Below are 21,649 nucleotides of genomic sequence, written 5' to 3'. Positions count from 1 at the left end.
ATTTTGAATGATTCAGGGGAACTGTTTTTGGCCGAGATGGGAAAGAAGATCCCAGGTAGGAAGAACAGACAACAAACATAAGCTAACATTTAATGAGCACTTACTGTGTATAAGGCATTGTGTAGAGTAATTTTTTATGTGCTTTATTTCACCGAATCCACCACAACCTTGCAAATGAGATGCTGTTGTAAACTTCATCTTCCATATTATGAAAATGAAGCACAGAGAAGCTGGATAACTTGCCCAAGGCCTTACAATGATGGCGCCTGGACTCAAAATCAGATGTGTCTGACTCCAAGCCCAGTCACTAAGTGTTAGCAGCTATGATAATAATTACCAATTATAAGAACTATCATTATTTCTGTGGAATGATCAGCTCCCACCATGAATTCAATTCAACAAAGACTGAGAACCTACCATTATTATACATTATTACCTAAGTAAGAAGCAGTTACAGCCTGAATCTTTGGAAATTCTCCTTTATTGTGGGGCATCCTGGGAATTTCCCTTTGGTTTCCCCTAATTACTTCTCAAAGCCTTGGGCTTGGTTCATATGATTATGACTCCAATTTTCGATTCCCTATCAGCATATGACATGAGTTGTCATTGTTTAATCACAAGCTGCACTTGTGATGAATGTTGGATAATCAGAACAAAAGCACTGGAAAAATAATTAGAGGGAACCAAAGGGAAGAGGCTCACAGTCTTGAACAAGAGCCTGTGCGAAGGTTTCTAGGACTCAGTCCCTGAAGATGAATTTTGATCCTTGTCTGAATACAAATGAATGACTCCATCAAATCATAGGCAGTTTGTCACAGTGCAGGTTATTTAGCTAGTTAATTAAAAGTCTGAGTGAGCCGGTGCCTCTCTGCACTGGGCTCTGAAGATAACCAAACCTGTGTTCTGACCAGGCAAGTTAATTTAAAATAAGTGACCTCAATTGGGTAATGGCTGCAAGTTCAAATTCCAGAATCGCTATAATGAGTCCCAGATGGATCTTAATTGTTCTTTCAGGAAACAGTGAGGAAGGGGGAAAGAGAAATGCACAAGCCCAAAGTAAAGGTTATTAGCCATATCTTTCAAAAACAGGGGAGCTGATTGGGGCAGGGCACAGTTAATGTGGTCTAACAAGACTTCCATTGCTGCTTTCCAGATGCATCCTTCTAAAGTGGGTGTAGCTCTTTTTGGAAATAAGAACTGGGATTCAGCACACTTAACCATGTGATCTCAGGCAAATTATTTAAACTTCTCAGGTCTGTTTCTCATCTATGTCACTGAGAAAACACTATTACCCTACCAACCTCAAAGGATTGAGGGAGTTACTTTGCAAAAAAAAAAAAAAAAAAAAAAAAAAGCTTTGAAAAAAAAATATGTAAAGGGCTACAAGGCAGCTTTTATTTTAACTTTAATCCAGGAAAATTTCCTAATGAAAGACTTGATTTTACAGTATAGGGCTACTCTAGGTGTGTGCCTCTTTATTTTTTAAAACCTTCTACTCTGCCATAAACTGGGTACCTTCTGAACTACATAGAGCCCTTGAAAGGTGAAAGGATCACAGCGGGCAGTATGTTCGGCACCGTATCTGCGTGGTGTACCTGATGTTCTAATTTCTTAGGAGGTGCGCCTGCAGAGCTGAAAATGATTTCGGCTTTGTGGGCCTTGGGAAGGCATCAGAGAGCACACACATTTAGCATTTTTTATTACAAAACCGGATCCTTCTCCGTTCATGTTAATATAAATCTTTGACTTGAGATTACATGCTGGCACAGCACTGTGGTACCACGAGGTTACTGTAAGCCACAGTGAGAGCGGGATGGCTTTATTTCCACTTATTTTTTTTAATGTGAATGCTTGGGTTTCTTTCACTGTTCTGATACATTCTAATTACCCCAATCTTCCCGAGCTCTGGAAGCCAAACATAATAAGAATTTGTACCATGATAAAAATAAGTGAAAAAACCCATAACCCAGTACAAAAGCCTTGGAAGACCAAGAACTTGACCATTTGGGATGCACATATCACTGCTTTTGAAGCTACTTTTCTTTCCTGATTCCACTTTTTAAAGAGAATTGTATTGTGATGCCTATTTGAGTCCCCCTTAATGGAATGTAAGCATCTAAGACAGATTTTTAACCTATACCTACTGACAGTAATCACAACTGTTTATCCTTCAAGCCTAACCAAAACTCATTAAAGGAGTTTGCTTTTAAATCAGAATCTGCGTTCTGTCTTGTTAGATGAGCCAAGCAAATAATGGAGTTGTGTCTCCTAGAATTGCATTGCTATCGAAGGGCTGTGCCTTTTGCTGAAAAGAGCTTGAGATCATAATGAACAAATAAACAAAAAGCCTTGGCTCCTCATTACCCGTCATTACTGGAACACCCATCCACGGTAGGGAGCAGCAGAGGACACAGCTTTTGTGAGGATTTTGCAAAGGTTTAAGCCATAGGCTGAGCAGCCATCACTCCAAGCCTCCCTGGGGAGTTTGGGCTATGCACCATGGGTAAAAGCCACAATGTGCGGTGCACCTAGGGCAGCAAATTATTCGCTAAGTGACAAACATCAGGACTTCCCCCTACCCCTGCACCGAAAAATGTTAAGAAGCTATTTATTTAATTCAACAAATACTTACTGAGCACTTACTGGTTCCAAACTGTTTTAGGGCCTGGGAGTATGGCAGTAAACAAAACACAAAGCCTCCAAGAAGCCTGTATTCTAGTTGAGATATCTAGTGATCACTCTTGTGAATTCCTAGCTGGTTTCTACCTCTCATCTTCTGACTACTCATCATTTACACAAATTAGGCATGTCCTACCATCCCTATTAGACTATAAGTCCTTGAGGAGAGGGCCCCCATTTAAACTCATTAGTGTGTACATCACTCAGCACAGTGCCCTCTAGGCAGGTACTCAATCAATATTTGTGGAGAGTGAGAAAGGAGAGGACTCCAAATATGAGGAAGAAGGATGAGAAGCTGTATTAACTTCAGATGTTATCTTTCTGGTGTAGTTTATTTTCTTAAGAATAGACTCTTAACCTAAACACTAATTCCAGGCAGTTGGGGGTTGGTGGAACTGAGATGGGGTGAGAAGGCAGGTGACTTTTACAGGGAAGCCCATATGTAGATATCTGTTTTGTCCATGTGTTGCCATAGTCTTGGATGGTGTGTCACCAAAAGGTTTACACTGGAATCCTTACTACTTGTGTGGCCACTATGTTTCAGTCCTCTCAGTGCCTCAGTTTCTTCATTGTAAAATGATGGGGTAGTTAAAAGCTTCTCATTTCAGATATCATGTTATATATTTCCTAGTGGAAAAATTAATTTCCTTGAGGATCACAGAGTCATGATGAAAGGTAGAGTCATGTTCTGGCCAATGTAGCCAATTGGTATCAAGTTTCCACCATTTTGCTTTGTGATATCTGAGTTATTCTCAGTTTCCTAACTGGCACTCCTTATTAGCATTCACTATGACAAGTAAGTGGGGCTGGTCAAACTAGGCATATATAAATTTCCAACCCCTTCCATAAAACCAGATGAACTATTGATCCTTGAAGACTCAGTTCAACAAACCATCAGAAGAAAGACTCTCTGATCTGAGTCAGGCTGAGTTGGGCATTTTCTTGTGCATTCCCATTAGGATCTATGTTCCCCTCTGTAACTGCACTGATCACACTTGACTGCGATCATCTGTTTACTTGATTGCTTCCCTACTAACCAACGAGCTCCTTGAGGGCTGGAAGCATGAATTACTTGTTTTTTCACTTTTTCCTTAAACTTATTACTAGTTCTTATCCAGGACAACAGACACAAGCAGTGTGAATAGGAATGTCTTGCTTTCAAGGACAACTTGAAACCATCTCTTCACATTTCAGCAGTTCTACTGGAAAGGATTGTGCAAAAGAGCCTTCTGTTTCCTTTTTTGTGTGTAGTTAAGAAAATAAAATCATTTGTTTCTCCCACTTCAAATATTATTCCTATTTATGTAGATTCTATGAAGAGGACCCCCCTTGAGTAACAACAGATCCATCCTTTCCAGTTTTCACAAAAAACCGAGTCTGAACTGGTCCTCTTTATGCAAAAAAAAAGGTCTTTGTTAGACGTGTTGGGTTCAGTTGCAATGAGATTGCAAACAAATCTATCCCCATCTTCATCTGGAGTACAGTAAAGGGAAATTCATCTCCATCTGACAACTTTCAGCTAAGCTTTCTGAGCAAAGCCAATAATATGGAACTCACGAAAACAATCTGTAGACTGAACAGCTTTCTCTGTATTTGGAGAAACCATACCATTTTTTCTTGGTGCATAAATCCTCCAGTACCTGGACCACTATTAACATTGCTCTTTTTCTTTGAAAAAAAAAAAAAAAACCATAGTTTGATGGCGAGATAATCATGCATGCATTCTTGACATGAGTTCAATGAAGAGAACAAGTTGTAGGTCACTGAGCAGTAAGGACCATGAAAGAAAGTAGCTAGGATTTCATATGGATTTTTTAGGGGGTACAATTCACTGGCATTATGAGTAGAGGCTGCAATGGATAGAGTCACTGAGGCAGAATACTCCCCTTCTACTTAGTTTCTTGGGCAAAACCTTCCATCCTACTTAGTTTCAATATTTTGCAATTAGTGCTTTATCTTCAACAGGATGTATGTGAGAAGTAGCTCATAACTCCTCTGGGAAGGAGACATGAACACTCTGCCCCTCCCCAATGAAAGCAAATGCCTGAGGATTGGGTCTGCTGCCACCTGTTATCAGTGTAGCAAATGCAGAAGACTAATGGCTCTGTTGGGAGATGCACTTTCCTGCCACTCCTTGCAACTCTCTCTCAGGGGCTTGGTGGTGGTTGCCATGGACACCAAATAGTGAAGGGGCTAGGGTCAGAGTTTGAAGGATTGTGCTGTGCTTGAGTGGGTGAGACTGAAATTAAGTTAATGTGTGTACAAATAAGGTGTGTTTCTTTCCTTTGTGCCTTTGAGAAAACTTCAACAAAGCAGTCTGTCAAGCAACAATTGATTTTATATTGGCCAGGGAAGAGGGAGGAGAAGCAATTTATCGAGTAGGAGGTTCTCAAGTTAAGCACAGGTGGTAGTTTGAAATAGGTCAAGAGAAGTGAAAAGGGCTCTTAGAGCTGTTGAAGAGATAGTAATGATGGAAAGGCACTTAACAATGGCCATTAAGAAGCTTCCTATAGTGCCTGCTTTGACTGGGACCATTGCTTCACAGGTGCTGGAGCCTCATTTCTTAATCTAAGATGCAGTATTATTGAGATTTCACTCCATTTGGATTTTCCCTGTTATTTACCTCTGCAACTGTGTGTGTGTGTGTGTGTGTGTGTGTCTGTCTGTCTGTCTGTCTTTTAGGTAACATTGTTTCAGTTGGTTCATCCAGTTTTCCCTTTTATGCATCCCCATTCTTAAGATTGGTGGGCCCATTTTCTGCCAATGCTGAACTCAGAAAGACATTGCACCCTTCCTGCCCCCATCCTCAAGAATCATCCAGTTATAGCTGGTGCCAAATTTTCTACTGTTGGGACAATTAAAGGCATGAAAACAATTTAAACCAAACCACCTAAGTTGGAATAAAGTGCCCTTGTTTATGACCAGTTAACCCCACTAGGGTGGGACAGTCCTCTTTGGCCCCTCAAACCATATGCAAAGCCCTTGCCACTGTCTTGGTAGCACTCAAATCCAAACCTTTAAGATGGTCAGAGTTAAGTAACAGCACATCATCACAGACAAAGATGAAGACTCCAAACAGCAAGGGAGCACGTCCTAGCCACCAAACCCTTCTCAGTCTCCCTCTCTTGAAACCTGCCTAGAGGATTATAGAAGGAGCTTAAATGCTCTTAGAGTTCTCAGGAGCGGTGACCACATGTTCCTTTATTCATTTCATTTTAAGAAATGAGGTGCAGCCACTCTAATTATAACGCTTGATATTTGTGAACTTGCCCTCTCTGAGGAGTCTTAGAATACCTTAGAGAAATTGTCTGATTTGTCTTAACATCATTCTGGTAAGGCAGGGAAGGATTTTTATATTTTATGGCTCAGATGCTGAAAGGTGAGATGGCTGTGCAAGGTCATGCAGTAATCTTGAGATAGAACTCAGCCAGCTTTCTGGTCTTTGGCCTAGTGCTCCATGACTTTAGAGGGTATTTGTCAATTTCTGTTCTTTTTCAGAGTAGGCTGTTGGTGGTACATGTATATCAGGGAGGCTGCTTGGTAGTTTATATATATATATATACACATATATGTTTTAAAAGGTTGCAGAGAAAGTGTGGTGTCTGGCTACTAATCTCTTCCACTTTAGCTCTATCTCTAGTGACGTGACACTAATTGTCACCCATCTCCCTAAGCCCTGGTCCATTGAATGGTGCACCTTACCTGTCAATTTGTTATAACCTTCGGGCAGAGCCAGTTTGACTCTGTCAAATATGGACAGAAGGCAAGCTGCCCCTACCAGGGTGGGATTAATTTGACTGAAAGGGCCAGGTGGGTGGTTAGTAACAATGGTATCAAGCTGATTGAGGGCTCTTTCCCACACTTAGTCTCATCAAAGTCCAGGCCTTGGCATGGATCAATGGCCTTTGCCCTTCAGTGTTAGTGCAGTAAGAACTCGAATCTTCACATTTTGTTGCATTTTTTGTCACTGCACTTTGCCTTTGCTTGGTGTCTCTCTGTAAGGGAGTCTAGAGGTCTAAGTTATTTTAAAAATAAGGGTCCTGTGGCAATATGAGCTTGAACAGTAAGTGTTGCTGTTGTAAAATGTGGTTCTTGCAGCCCTTATGGAACTGTTTGTTATGGCATATGTCAGCATTTAGGACAAGACTCCAGTAATCATACAGCTATGGGATGAACCTTCTAATTGCTATATTTTTGTTGCTTTTAATCCAGGAAATTTTCCTAATAAAGCTGAATGATGATTCTGAAAAATTCATTAATGTTTACAAGCCAGTAATTCTACTCCATAGGACTTTGTTAATCTCTCAGTGCCTGCAAAGGCTCATAGTGTAAGCCATACAAAGGAACAGGTGTCTGGGTGTTTTTCTCCCATGCCAACTAAAAACATATTCATTGCCTGTGGAGGGATAAAATAGTTATATGTGGTTAATATTTCCTTTCTTTCTGTTTTTTTTTAAAGAACAGATCTGAGGTCTCACATGGTTTAAGTGATGAGATTAACTCAAAGAAGGGTAAAGAAACAAATGAACCAAAAAAAAAAAAAAAAAAAAAAACAAAAAAAAATGAAGGAGGGTATTTGTATTTTATTTTTCTACTTGAATTGGTTAATATTTTATAATTTTAGAATAAAGTACCAGCTTTTATCCTAAAATGTTGATGGCAATGGATGGGAGAGAAAGTCTTTTTTTTTTTTTTTTTTTTTGTCTTTTTGCCTTTTCTAGGGCCACTCCCGTACATATGGAGATTCCCAGGCTAGGGGTCCAATCAGAGCTGTAGCCACCGGTGTATGCCAGAGCCACAGCAACACGGGATCCAAGCCGCATTGGCAACCTACACCACAACTCATGGCAACGCCAGATCCTTAACCCACTGAGCAAGGCCAGGGATCGGACCCACAATCTCATGGTTCCTAGTCGGATTCGTTAACCACTGAGCCATGACAGGAACTGAGAGAAAGTCTTTTGACTTAATACATCTTTGCCACAGTGTATTATATATTCCTATGTGCAAAGGGCATGTGAGCAGGAGTATAGCAGTAGATATGGCTATAATGAGGAAGTTATGATATGCTTGTGATGAACAAACAGACCTCAGCTAATCAGAATCCAATGGCCAGAAATTCTTAATTAATAGGAATTTCCCCAGGCATTTTACATATAAGAACTGTTGTGATATTTTATATGCATATATGTGGCAAAGCTTTGATCCACCAGAAATTTCTATTAGTGGGACATTTGTTGTTCTGTACTCCAAGGATAGAGCTGAATTATAAACTTCCAGGCTGTGTCCTGGCCTTGGAACATATCATCTCTATCTCCCCTTCATATGTGTCTCCAAGGCTAAGCAAAGCTCACTGATGTTGAGACTTGCAAGATTCTCAGTCAGCAAAGAAATAGTCAGTGATGGTCACTAGCCTGGAAATCTGAGAATGCAGGGCAGTTGACTCAGTCTTAGATCCTTATCGCATTCTGCCTTCCAGAGTCAGCATGTTATCTTATCACCCCTACTACTTGGGCAGGAAAAACATCTTCTCGCCCCTCCCACCATATCTAGCAGTGAGTATGGTACAATGGCTCAGGACTCAATCAATAGTTCTTGAATTGAATTTCCTATCTTGTTATTTGCAGCACTGGGACTCATAGCCTGTTGGAACTGGAAGGGACCATCATATTGAACACATTCATTTTGCAGTTTAGGAAATGTAGGCACAGAGAGCTAAGGTGACTTTTTGAAGTCTTGGAGCTAGATCCGAGGTCTCCTACCTCCAGGCCTCTGTACTCTGCTTTATAAAACTCTGGGCTGTTTCCAGTCATCCCAAGGATTCTCACGAGGTTCCCTAATGAAAATTAATTTGAATTTGTGTTTATTTTTAAAAACAAAATCTCCAAACCTCATGGGAAATAATCAAGCAAATGATGAGGTTATCGTATTTTTTTAAGTGGGGGAGGGGAGTGAACTCTTGGTTGAACAGGAGCATTTTCTTTTTGAGACCAAAAAGTTTCTATCATCTGAAATAAACAAGAGTCTTGCTGTTTCAAAGTAATGATCTTGAATGTGTTTTTTTTATCTTTATTTTCCCAGAGGGGATTTGCTTCTAAATATTCACAAAGCCAGTCTAGCCAGTCTAGTGTGAAGTATGACCAGAGCATCAGACCATCTTTTTCAACAAACTGAAGATAAATTTTCTAAATATAGAATACTGGTATCTGCTACTAACTCTTAGGATAAATGTCTTTGCATTTTAGTGAAGAAGTTTATTTAAGGCTGCCAGTGAGTATTAATATCACCTAACATGTTGAAGGATTTTATTGCAAGTACAGAGTCCCACTCATTTGGGGCCTAGAGGATGGTAGACTGGACTTAATAGAAACCATGTTTGCAGTGAACATCTTTAAGAAATCCAGCCATAGCTTTTGCTTTAGGGATAATGAACCTGCGATTTTGGGGTGCATTTGTGCCTCAAAAGATTAGGGTAGTCTAATATACGTTAAGTAATAGCATAAAATCACCACATCATTAGGATAAGAAATAGAGACCACTGGATACCATGATTAGTGAGGTAAGAAAAAGGCTCCACGAAAGGGATGAATGAGGCAGCCACTTTATAGGGAGAAATCTGGAGTGGTCGGAAGTGGGGAAAGAAAGGGTACATTGAGCGAGATACAGGAAGAGATGCAGGCAGGCCAGTGGGTATGCTTGGCTCTGTACTCATCTAGGTCTGGAAGCATGCTCTCGAGGAGACTGGGGAGCAGGCAAAGCAAAGGGGAACGGGCTCTTTTTTTTTTTTTCCACATATGGGCCTTAAAATATGCCTGGGAGAAGAAGGAGAGGCATAGCTCTTAGAAACACTTTGACCTTACATTTTATGATTAGTTTACTCATATACAAAAATAAGCTTGCAGACATTTATTTTTGGCTTTTAGAGCTGCACCTGCGGCACATGGAAGTTCCCAAGCTAGGGATCAAATGGGAGTTGTAGCTGCCAGTCTATGCCAGAGCCACAGCAATGTGGGATCCGGGTCAGATCTGTGACCTATACCACAGCTCATGGCAATGCCAGAGCCTTACCCACTGATTGAAGCCAGGGATCAAACCCGTGTCCTTATGGATACTAGTTGGGTTTGTTACCACTGAGCCACGATAGGAACTCCTATACACTTTTTGTGGCCACACTCACAACATGAAGAAGTTACAGGGCCAGGGATCAAACCCAAGCCATGGCAGTGACCCAAGCCACAGCATTGACAGCACTGGATCCTTAACCCACTGAGCCTCCAGGGAACTCCAACAGCAGGCTTTTATTCCTTTTATTGTATAACACGTATGTACCTAGTCTTTATTACATAATTTTCCATGTAAGCTCTCTAACTTGGTTCACATGGCTAGGGGCTATTACAAATTTAAAAAGGAAAGAAAAAAAATGTGTGTTTCTCCCAATAGTTCCTAATACAGTACTCTGAATATAGCCCTTGTATGATCTCAGAACAGTTGCCTGGCCCTTGTCTGGGAAATTTTCTGTGTAAATGACAATGCCTATTCTAGAGGTTGATATCTCTGCCTTGTTTCTTCTTCGTGAGTTACCTCTTGATTACGCAGTGATTTCTTAGGTAGCTAAGTGATTTTATCCATTCCAAGAGGTCCTATTTTGTGTGGCATCTTGTTTCTCTGTCACAGGGGTATGGCCTCAGATTAGCCTTTGAAATACAGGTAAGTAATAGCTGCTAAATCCCTAACCTGTCTTTGTCTTTTGAAGATTCTGAAGGACTTCTCAATTTAGCCCACCTGTTGACATGAGCTGGTAAATAAATGGCATCCTGCTCTGGTTCAAGGGGTCTCCAGTTTAGTTGTACTGTCTCCCATCTAGTACTGGGCCCACCACGTAATTTGAATGTCATGGAGGACATAGACCTACATGTGAAGGATAGAAGCACTACCATGTGGTAGTGGAAGAAAGCTTAATTCTCAGCTTATAACCACACTTCTGAAAGCAGGTCTCTAGAAGAACTTGGGACTTCTAAGTAGAGAGACTCTTCCTTAGACAACCTCTAGAGTTAAAAAGGATCTCACCAGCCATAGGGTGGGTGGTGACAGTGGGCAGTGGGCAGGAAACTGGGAGGACAAATTTGAGTAATTTACTTTCCTATCATCCCCCCCCCAACCTATAATTTATCCTAACCAGGTCCTCCAACCATATTCCTTTTTTGGACTTTGGATAGGGTAAAAGAGAATATATATCTATGGGATAAAGCAAAAAATGCAAGAGTATCAGGAAGATTCTCTGGAATAGCTTCTACCCCTGAGAAATAGATGTAGGTTTAAAATCTTCCAAAAGAATGATGGGAGCATCACTCTCTAGCCCTTTTCTACCAGATACTTGATTAACTTGCCACAGCATTTAAACTAGTCAGAGAGAGAATCCGTTACAGTGGAAAGCACCTTCCACAGCCCTGCCTCACCAGGCAGCTATCACAATAGGGGATCGGAAGAGCTACATTCCCATTGGACGAGACTAGAGTGTTCAGAAAAACCTGCTCTCGGGGGATAAACTGGACATTTTGACAGGGGCATTTATATCTTGAGGCCATGAGAGATATAGGAGCAGACTCACCCCTAACACTTTTGGGGCCCACAGCAAGGGTACAAATGGAGGACCATGTGCCACATATCTAAACGTTACAAAGGCCAAAAACAAGGTATGCCTTGGCCTGGTCTCTACCTGTCAGCCTAAAAAAAAAATAAACTGAGGCAAGCTCAAATGACCAGAAACTGAGTATATTCTAGAACAGCAGAGAAATGGCAGTTCAGGAAATGAAGACTGTAGCAAGCTCCAGGTGAGTCTGTTGAGGGTACTGGGTGGGCTGCATTTATGGGCAAGGAGTGCAAAGAGAGGGAAGTCCAGCCAGAGTCCAAGCAGTAGGTTCACTGGCTTGATGGGGAGAGAGGTTCCTTGGTCAGGAGGTAAGACTCAGAGTTCTGTAAATTAGGCATTTATGAGAAACCAATCTCTCAGTTTCATTTTCCTGAGTACACACATGTGAGATTCTCTATTTCATATCCTCTGGTTTTGTTTTAGATTAAAATCCTTTCACACTTCCAGACCCTGAAGCCTACTCCCTTGAAATAGACTGGGAGGCTGATGGGCTCAGGCTCCCTCCCAGGCTGGCCCTACTACCTGTGAGATACCCCGTTGAGGAAGGGCAGGGTGGGGTGGGGTGGGTTAGCTGGGCCCTGGGCTCAGGACTTCTGGGTGGAGACTGGACCCACCTGAAGTTGGGATGGGGTGGACCTGTCAAGTCATCCAAGAAGCCAAGGATAGTAAGTTCCCCACCTTTACAGCTTACTGCTCTGACTTGGGGTTTCTAGGCAATTCTGCATGTCTTCCAAAACTACATCATTCAAGTGGTGTCCAGGGATGAAATGCAGATACCTGGAAAAACTTATCTGCCAAACCCTTTCATTTAGGGTGATTTGGGGAGGGCACTTTAAAACAAAATTAACCATTGTCTCTGGTTTCCTATGGCAAGAGTTGTCATTTTCTCCTTCACTGCCCCTGCCCCCGACCCCCCCCCCCTGACCCCATGTGCCTTTGTTCTCTGATCTGGGGATCCCAGTTTGGCTTATGTGTCCCCACCCCCAATGTTCAACCAGCTACTAACCTTTTAAAAACTCTCAAGACCCCGAAGAAAAAAATGTCTTTGTGTCCCAGTGTTTATGGTATTAGGAGACCTGTATAGCATGGAGCTCAAGGCAGTGGCCCTTCTTACCTGGGTTTAAGGGTGATGCTAGGTGTGAGAGAGGAGTGTTCCCCTCAGAGCACTGCTACTCAAGTGTAGTGGCCCAGGAAAGCTGAGCACCCACCCCAAGTATTTATCCTGTGGACATTTAGGCTTTCCCAGAGCCAGTCTTATGTTATGCTGTATTTTCCAGGGCTTAAAGAAGGGAAGACGTGATGTACCTTCCAGACTTTGCCAGTTACATTCAAGTTATTCCTTAGCAAGGAAAGGAGGAAACGGGCAACCTCTAGGGCAGTTTTTGGTAAAATAATGAGGACTGCGGTTCTTTATCTGGGAATAAATGCAGGAAGATGGGAATTCTAATTGTGCTTACATATCACTCTGAGAAAATGCCCCTCACAATTTATTCCTGCTCTTGTGGAGCCCACTGCATAGTTAGATTGCTTTGGCACCACGAGTAAATGAACCTGTTCATCATAAATGAGTTCTTCACCAAAGGGTAAGTTTAAGGGGCATATTTTCAATTCCGTGTGTTAATGGAATATGGATCCTCATCAGTGGAGAAAATATCTGTGAAATGCTTGTTGTTTAACAAAGCTTGTTGTAAACAAAACTGCTGCTCCAGGCTTCATCAGGATGCTTATCTCTTATAACTTCTGGTTGAATCTACTCCAATTGAAAACCTCCATCAAATACAGGGCTGATTAGTGCAAAGATTAACAACATTTGGAGCCAGTCTCCCTGGGTTCAAACTCTGGCTCCACCAATCATTAGCTGTATAACCTCTAAGTTTCAATTCCTACATATGTTAAATGGAGATAATATTCCTATCTACTTTATAGGGCTCATGTCAGGATTAACTCACATGAGATATATAAATGCAGATATCGATTAAAAGAGTATCTGGGAGTTCCCGTCATGGTGTAGAGGAAATGAATCTGACTAGGAACCATGAGGTGGCAGGTTTGATCCCTGGCCTTGCTCAGTGGGTTAAAGATTTGGCATGGCTATGGCTGTGGCGTAGGCTGGCCCCTACAACTCCAATTAGACTCCTAGCCTGGGAACCTCCATATGCTGCGGGTGCAGCCCTAAACAGACAGAAAGACAAAAAAAAAAAAAAAAAAAAAAAAGAGTATCTGGAACAATGTAAGCATTGAATACATATTTGTTATTAAAAATGCCCAGTTGGTATATGTAGCTCAAGGCTTTAGTGCCTTTAATTACTTTAAGTGATGCTGAAAAATCTAGTTTATTCTCAAATAGTCCTTGAGCTTATCAATCAATGTGTGCTACCCAAACACAGAGGTTGTCTAACATGCCAAACTCATATTAGTGAGAACTAAGCATGGCTCAAGTCTTAGACTCTGTTTTCATGATAAGACCTTAGATGGAACTGATATCTTGGAATATCCATGAGGACACTGTTGCTAGTCGCTAAATAACTCATTTTCATAAGCACATAAACTTACCCCTCATGAACAAATAGCTATGGTTACCAGGTATTGGGTGCTCTCCACATGTTACTTTGTATGTTACCTTCACATGTTACCTTGCTTGATCCTCACAACACATGAGAATCCCATGAAAGAAGGTAGTGAAACGGTCTTTTTAGATGAGAAAATTGAGCTTCAAAAACTTAAATCTCTTCTATGTCATGCAACAGGGGAGTGAGGGAGCTGGGATTTGAAATCACGTCTGTTTGATTCCCAAGTTTGTGTTTATTGACCTCGACCACAGACACTATTTCAAGAAGAGATGATACCCCCATCCTGTCTTTGGCCTGGCAAGTCAAATAAATGTTGTACAAGGATCATTGAGAAAGAAGGACTGGGACAAAAATGGGAGAGGCACTAGACTGTACCACTTGTGCTAAGTGGAGGTTGAAGTGAGGAGCCAACACAAGGCTTTAAGATTTTTACTTCACTTGACCTAGGGCTGGCCTTTGTCAACAGTGCTCTGTGACCCCATATTTTGGAGACATATTTTGGAGTGAGCACTGTGTCTTTTGTGTTATAGCCTCATACTTTACAAGGGCCTCCAATATTGGTTCATCTTGTTTGAACTGTTGTCTATAGAAACACGACTTTCTAATTTGGATTTTTTGTATCTTAAAATGACTTTTTGAAGTGATAGGGTCAAATGAAAGGAACCTAAGGGATTGACCTGCTTCAGGATTCTGTCCTTAAGAAGCACTACTTTCTGGAGTTCCCTGGTGACCTAGCAGTTGGGGACTTGGCATTGTCACTGCTGTGCCTGGGGTTACTGCTGTGACATGGGTTTGATTCCTGGACTGGGAACTTTTGCATGCTGTGGGCATGGCCAAAGGAAAAAAAAAAAGCACTACTTTCCATGAGGAGGTGATTTTACCTTGTAATATTTCCAGGGGAAATCACACATTCTATATTTTCCGGCATAGCACATTGAAACCTACTGGTTTGGGCTCCACTAAATTTGCATATGCTATAATCCAAGCAGGGGCTATCCTGAGATCTACCTTTGAATTATCTATGGAAAAATAAAAACATGGTAACACCAAAGGGGGATGTTTAAGTCTCTTTAAGCAAACGACCTTTCAGGTATCCAATGACTAGGCAATTAGGAAATATTCTTACCTATTTATTAAGATAAGTCTCTGTAAGGATATTTACTTGTCAACACACAGGATTAATTTGGAGTATTTGCATATTCCTGAAAGCAATCTACAACTATCCTAGATGTGACTTTTCACTCATTCAGAATGGCCTCACCTTCACATAGCCCAGCTGGTGAGATTTTACTTTCCTCCAGTTTCCTGTCTCCCTGTAATGAGTCCTTCCTAATGTTGACACTCTCTCTAGTCTAGTTAAGCTCATTTGCTCTGGTACTGTCCTTAGGCATGCAGAACAGTTGGTCAGTGCCCTCTTTATGATAACTCTTTATACTTGAGGATGGTGATTAAACTGCCTCTTGGCTCTTTTTCACCAGGCTAAATAACCCCAACTCATTTAGCCTTTCCTCGTAGGCCCTATTTCCTAATGCTTTAATCATTTTTTGTTACACTTCTCTGGATTGTCTCCAATTGCTTTGCAATTGTTTTAAGATGTAACCTGATGAATGGGCCAAGTCTAGGGTTTGGCATTGGCTAACTATTGAATAAATGACCTAGAAATTAATGAAGATCTTTTAGTGCGGGGTTAAGAGCACTGGACTAGGAGTCAAAGACTTGAGTTTTGTCCTTGCTCTGCCACTGACTAGGGTTGAGCAGAGAGCCACATTTGGACAAATCATCTAGATGTCTCTAAGCATCAATTTATCATCTGTAAATTTGAGATAAACACATCTGCCCTGCCTGCTTCCCATAGTGAGGCTCAAATGACATAATCTACGTGAAAATGCTTAGGATCAAAGCACTACACAGACACTGTGTGTCAGGAACTTTTCTAAAAGCTTTGCATATATTAACCCATTAAGTACAGTTATTATTTCCACTTTACAACCGGGAAATGGAGGCACAGAGAGTTCAGTAACTTGCTCTAGGTCACATAACTAGTAAGAGACAGAATCCATGCATATTAGCTCCAGAGACCATGCTCTGAAACTCTATGCTATGCTGTCTCTCCAAACAAACATTAACCATCCAACTGAGCCGTTCATTTTATGCGACCTGACCTTCAAAAGCAGTCCACAGGGAAATACTACTGGGATGGAGGGTCTATTCAGTATGGGTATATAACTCTGTGAGAGGCAACTTTTTCACAAGTTAATGTTTAGACTGGTCACTGAATTGGGGCAGCTGTCCACCAGTGGAGAGGGCCTCATGAACACAGTACAGTAATGGGAATGCTCTGTCAGGTTAGGTCAATGGTTCATTCTTCCTAGTACACTTAAATCTTCCTATGGAAAGCGCTCATAATTCTTGGATTGAGGATCTATAGTTTCTAAATATTCTCTGTAAGTTCTGGCAACCTTTCATGGTTTCATCAGTCTCTAACTCTGTCCTTTTGTATGTTGATTCTTGTAGCTATAAATTTGGAATACTTTCCTTATAGATTAACTGTTAGGGAGAAATGTTAAAGACAGATTAGCACCTAATTGGATCTTTTTTTTCCTGCTGTGATCTGAAAGGTTGGCAGAAATTAAAAAGAACTTTGGAAAGAAATGTTGGAAGAATTTTGATTTACCCCATAAGTGTTTGAATATTCATAGGGAAAATTAGAACCTATATCATGAAATGGGGAGGTACATTGAAGACCTACTTAGATTTGAAAAATTGTACCATATTGAGGTCTTTTCATTAATACCCATTGGCTTTAGAATACAATATGAACTTTATGACCAAATCTGATCTAGAGGGAATTGGGTTGTAGTGGTGTAACAGGCGCTTCTACCTTAAACAGTGGCATGAAGTGTCATTTTATGGGAGACTACAGAAGTTTCCTTCTATAAAAATAAAGTTGAGGAGTTCCTGTCTTGGCGCAGTGGAAACAAGGATCTGGTGGGTTAAGGATCTGGTGTTGCTGTGAGCTGTGGTGTAGGCTGGTGGCTACAGCTCCAATTAGACCCCTAGCCTGGGAACCTCCATATGCCGCAGGTGTGGCCCTAAAAAGACAAAAGACAAAAAATAAATAAATAAATAAATAAAGTTGAAAGAAAATACCTTTGAACGATGGGAACATTTTGGGGGAGGACTTGAGTAGTAGTCAATTATTTAAAAGTTTAAAGAAACATCATGTTGAATTTGTTGCTTAAGTAATTCATTTAATGAGAAATCTTTTTATATAAAGAAATAAATTTTGGTAAATACATGATATCAAAACAGGCTTGGGCAGAGAACTACTATCTTAAACCTTTGAAAAAATGACTACTTTAATAATCATATTGTGTGGCTACAGGCACTACTTTGCCTCTTAATGGAAGCATATCAAAATCATAGTAGAACTTACTGAAATGTGCTTGTTCAATATTCATCCACCCATCCATCTATCCATCCAGCAGTACTTGCCAGGTACTCTGTTGGACACTACATATACAACAGCGACCAAGATAAACATGATTCCTATCTCATAGTACTTAATGGCTCAGTAGAAATTCCTTAAATGGTAAAGAAAACATTCATTAGTTGATAGTTGTGTGACAATTTTTTTGAAAGAGGGAAAAAGAGTAAGTGCAATTAACTCTCTAACCTTATCTGGATGTTGTTGAAATTTTTCTTTGAACAATATTCCCTGAGTGTTTTGAGGGCTGCTGTGAATGTGCATATAGAAGAAAGGAAGATAGAAAGTGAGCCATTCAAAGAGAGAGCAGGGTTTCTGAATTAGTTTAGTTTTCCTGAAAATGTTTAGTAATAGCGATTATTTTTTTCTATACATTTATGCCTTTCAAAGCAATTATACCAACCATATGAGGAAGAGAAAATTTTATATTTCCCATTATGTAGATGAGACAACTAAGGCGTAGAGATTTTAAATAGCCAAGATCCCGCAGCTATAGAGAATTCACAGCTCTACCCATGGCTTTTTCTATTACATCGTGCTGAAAAATCCTAGACTCCCATATAAGGTCCTATAAAACCCCAAACACTTATCAGAATGTAAAATATTCAAGAAGCCAAAGTCACTAGTACAAAAGAAGGAAAACAAAGTATGACAAGGAGGATGTTCCTCTGCTTTAGGCTATTAAGTAGGTCACCCACTAAAAGGCTATTTTGGTATCAGATTTTAGAGGGCATGTAGTACATACACCAACATCACTGACCTGATTCTTCACTTTCAAGATCTAAGAAAATCACAGGCAGCAGCTTTTTTTTTTTTCTCTTTTGGAAGGGAGGGGTGGATCATTTGGGTAGCAATGGAATTTGATTTAGCCAGGCTAGTGCTCTGGATTTTTTGTGAGGTTGATTCACTAGAGGTGATAGTGTTCTTAAGAAGCGGACAGCTTTGTATCTCTAGGATGCAGAGGCAGCCCTTCCTTCCTTCTGTCTTTCCTCCCTTCCTCCTCTTCTTTCCCCTCCCTTCCCTTCCCTTTTCTCACTGATTTTTTTTTTTTTTTTGCATTCTCTTCTTATGGGGACATAGCTGACAAATTGTTAATATTTAATTTGCTATAAAACCGCTCTCCCAGGCAAAGGCTGCTCACTATAATTTCAATCTCTGAAGCTGTTTTGGCCCGTAGGTACACTGGGATCGAATTAGAATGGAAATGTTTCCCTTACAGTTTTGTTTATGGCAGCATAGGCGCTTTGTTATTAACTGGCAAATTGAGACTTCTAAGGAAAATAATAAACTTTCACCATATTTCTATTTGTCTCTTTACTCCAAACTGAATATCCATCTGGTTTAGAGTGAAACATTTCTTCTAATATTTTGCAGTCTTAAATTTAAATCTCCAAGATTAATAATAAATATATTTTGGCCCGTTGAATTGTACTTCCCCCAAGTCTAATTCTTTTTCACTTTCTTCACACTTTAAAAACCATAAACATTTTTTTCTCTTATCCCATCTTACTTTAAAAGTGGTCTTCAATTATATACACACATATTCTCATTCATTTTCTCTCTCTCTTGCCCTCTCTCTCAAATCAGAGGATATTCTGCAAAAATATCCCAAATTCAAGCTTAGTGAATACTGCTCTGACACTTTGCGACTAGGCCCCTGAAACAAAAACCTTATCCTTCTGCCCCGCCTAATCCCTTGTCTATTCCTTGCTGGGAGGAAGGTATGAGAAAGGAAGGGGATTACTTTGAAATAGTCAGCTATCTATGAAACAGGTGTGGAAGGGTGTGTTTATCTGATAGGTAGCATTAAATTGCAGAGACTACCAGATCAATCATGGTATGCAATTTTCAACAGCTTAGATTTTTTCTTTCTTTCTCTCACTTTTTTTTTTTCTGCAGCCACTGGGGAGGAAAAAAGGATTAGAGAGACTATCAAAAACTGTTGGCACATTTAGTCTGTTAGCTACTTAATTTATTAACAAATATGGGAACTGCCTCAAGTTGATGATTTAACAGGTTGGCTGGGGGTGAAATAAATCTCAAACTACCTGTTCCAAAATTGTGTTAATCCTTTCGACTTCACAGTCAATCAAGTATCGCTTTTCCTGCCTTCTGTCCATTTCTTCAATGATGCGCCTGAATTCTTGGACGTCCTTAATGTTTCCCACAGACCTTGCTGTCACTTGCCAGTTGTTTTGCACTGCTGCTTCCATAATTGCTTGGAGGATGGAAAATCCTGAAAGAAGGAAAAAGTTACATTGATTATTTTTTCTTTTAAAAATCTTCTATAGGTATTAAAGTTTCTACAGACTTTTTATTCACAGTCCATTGGGTCCCCTTGAACTTTATCCATTGTGGACAGCAGGCTTCATTATAACCTCAGCCTTAACCTTCCAGACAGTTGGCATCTCTATCCTGTTTTAAAGGAAAGAAGATTCTGCAACTTGTGGGCAACGGGCTAGTTGTTTATCAAGCCTGTACTTAAGCAAGCACAGCTGAATTATAGTACCTAATGGTTTTTATTGACATGCACCATCAAAATACCTATGGAATGAATGCCAGTAGCTTCTTTCTTATTTCTGGCCACAATCTTTCCTATTGCAGTTGAAGCTCATCTTCCACATCAACATTCTTCAGAATTAGAAATAGCTTTAGTAGAGATAGAACCTCATTATAATATGGCTGATCCTTACATAGATATGACTAGCCAACAAGGTAAATTATGTCTCCCAAATAATATAACTCTCAGAAAACCTGACACAAACAGTCTGGGAAAAAAGATATTATACTGGTTCTTTGTTCACAGCATTATGAAAAGTTCAATCATATTAAATCTCCCTGAGTTCTTCCCCTTTCTCAACTAAATTTACCAGAGATTCTTGGTGCCTTTTTAGTTAATTTATATCAGACTACTGCTAACTACTAACACTGAATCTATGCTGAATGGAAAGTGAAAAGGTCTGATGCTTGAGTTCGGGGGAAGCTTTTTGGAGTCAGGGTTGGAGAAGGTGGAAAGAACAGTATGTCTTAAAGTATGAACCACAGAATAGCACAAGGGTTTCCTATGCACTGGTCTTTTAGAGTATTCCTGTCTCTTTTTTTGACTGTTTCCTAGTCTTTTTATGTTTATCTTAAATTTTTTAAATGATTTTTCTTTGTTCCATTATAGTTGGTTTGAGTATTCCTGTCTTTAACATTCTAGCATGTCTATATTTTTGCATAATCTGAGTGTAATTTCGTCAGCTATAGATATCATTTTCATGGGACATGGTCAAAAGCAGCTCCTTTCCTCTCATTAAATGTAAATTGTTTTCCATTTATATTTAGGTAATGACTAATGGGAGTGGGTAATGGGGGTGATTTGCAAGGCTGAAATGATCTGCAGCCTGACAGTTTGGCCACCGGAGGAGTAGAGAATGGAGGACGATTATGCTGCCCTTGGAAGCATCTGGGTTCTGTGCCGCCTTGGGCTCACCCTGTAATGGAAGCAGGTTACGGTTGGCAATCTTCTTCACCGCACCATAGAAAATGGTATTGACATTTGGAGAGCACGCTTCGGGGAGATGGCAGCGGTGACTCAGCCGGTCATTATGACTCCTTTGTGTGCTGGGTGTATGCAGGAAGATCACAAATGAGACCCAAGCACTTGGCAATTTCCAAGTGAGCAATTTCAGCACAGGAGCTCAAAATTACAGATCAGACTAAATTACCATCGTTTTAAATGTTAATTCTTCCTCTTTCTCAACCAACCACACATATTTATTTCTCAGATTTACATTTTCGTGTGGGTTTGCGATGTGCTCTCTGCTTCCGTGGGAGTTGAGGGCACATGGTGGGCTAAGGCAGGAGATTAAGAAATAAACCTAGGAAGAAAAAGATTAAAGTATTTGAAAATCTTCCTTCAGAAATATACAATAAGGCCTCATTATTTTCAATCCCACTAATTAAGAATTTATGAAAATTCAGCAAGGACTAGGTTGAATTTTACTTCTGTACTGTTTATGAAGCAAGTGTCAGCTGAATAATAATGGTAATGAAATTACACAGGGCATCCTCGCTATATTTAAACTTTAAAAAATACCCTTTAGCAAAATACAAGTTTTTTTGGCCTGTGGAGTCAAAACCTATATTCCTGTAATCTCGACTCCTTAGGCCTATTCTATCATTTTGGAATAAAAGGGACAAATTTAATCCCTTTTTCATGTGACACCCCTTCACATTTTTAAAATCAGCACATGCCTCCCATTAGCTTCTTTTCTTCAG

General features: G+C 40.3%; 1 protein-coding gene across 6 annotated transcripts in view; it reads right to left on the bottom strand.

The window, feature by feature from the left end:
• GRIA3 (glutamate ionotropic receptor AMPA type subunit 3) overlaps window positions 1-21,649 on the bottom strand; it is a 281,921-nt gene that overhangs the window by 122,160 nt on the left and 138,112 nt on the right. For all 6 annotated transcript variants that reach the window (XR_002340866.1, XR_002340867.1, XM_003135356.5 and 3 more), the window contains one exon: window positions 19,435-19,622. Coding sequence is in view for 4 of the 6 variants with exons in the window: in XM_003135356.5 (XP_003135404.1) it covers window positions 19,435-19,622 (188 nt within the window). In the remaining 2 variants the exon portion in view is untranslated. The remainder of the gene's footprint in view (window positions 1-19,434; window positions 19,623-21,649) is intronic.

Source organism: Sus scrofa, chromosome X, assembly GCF_000003025.6.
Source record: "Sus scrofa isolate TJ Tabasco breed Duroc chromosome X, Sscrofa11.1, whole genome shotgun sequence".
NCBI classification, from domain to species: Eukaryota; Metazoa; Chordata; class Mammalia; order Artiodactyla; family Suidae; genus Sus; species Sus scrofa.
The sequence above is the reverse complement of the archived record's forward strand: the minus strand, read 5'-3'. Positions and strand labels throughout refer to the sequence as shown.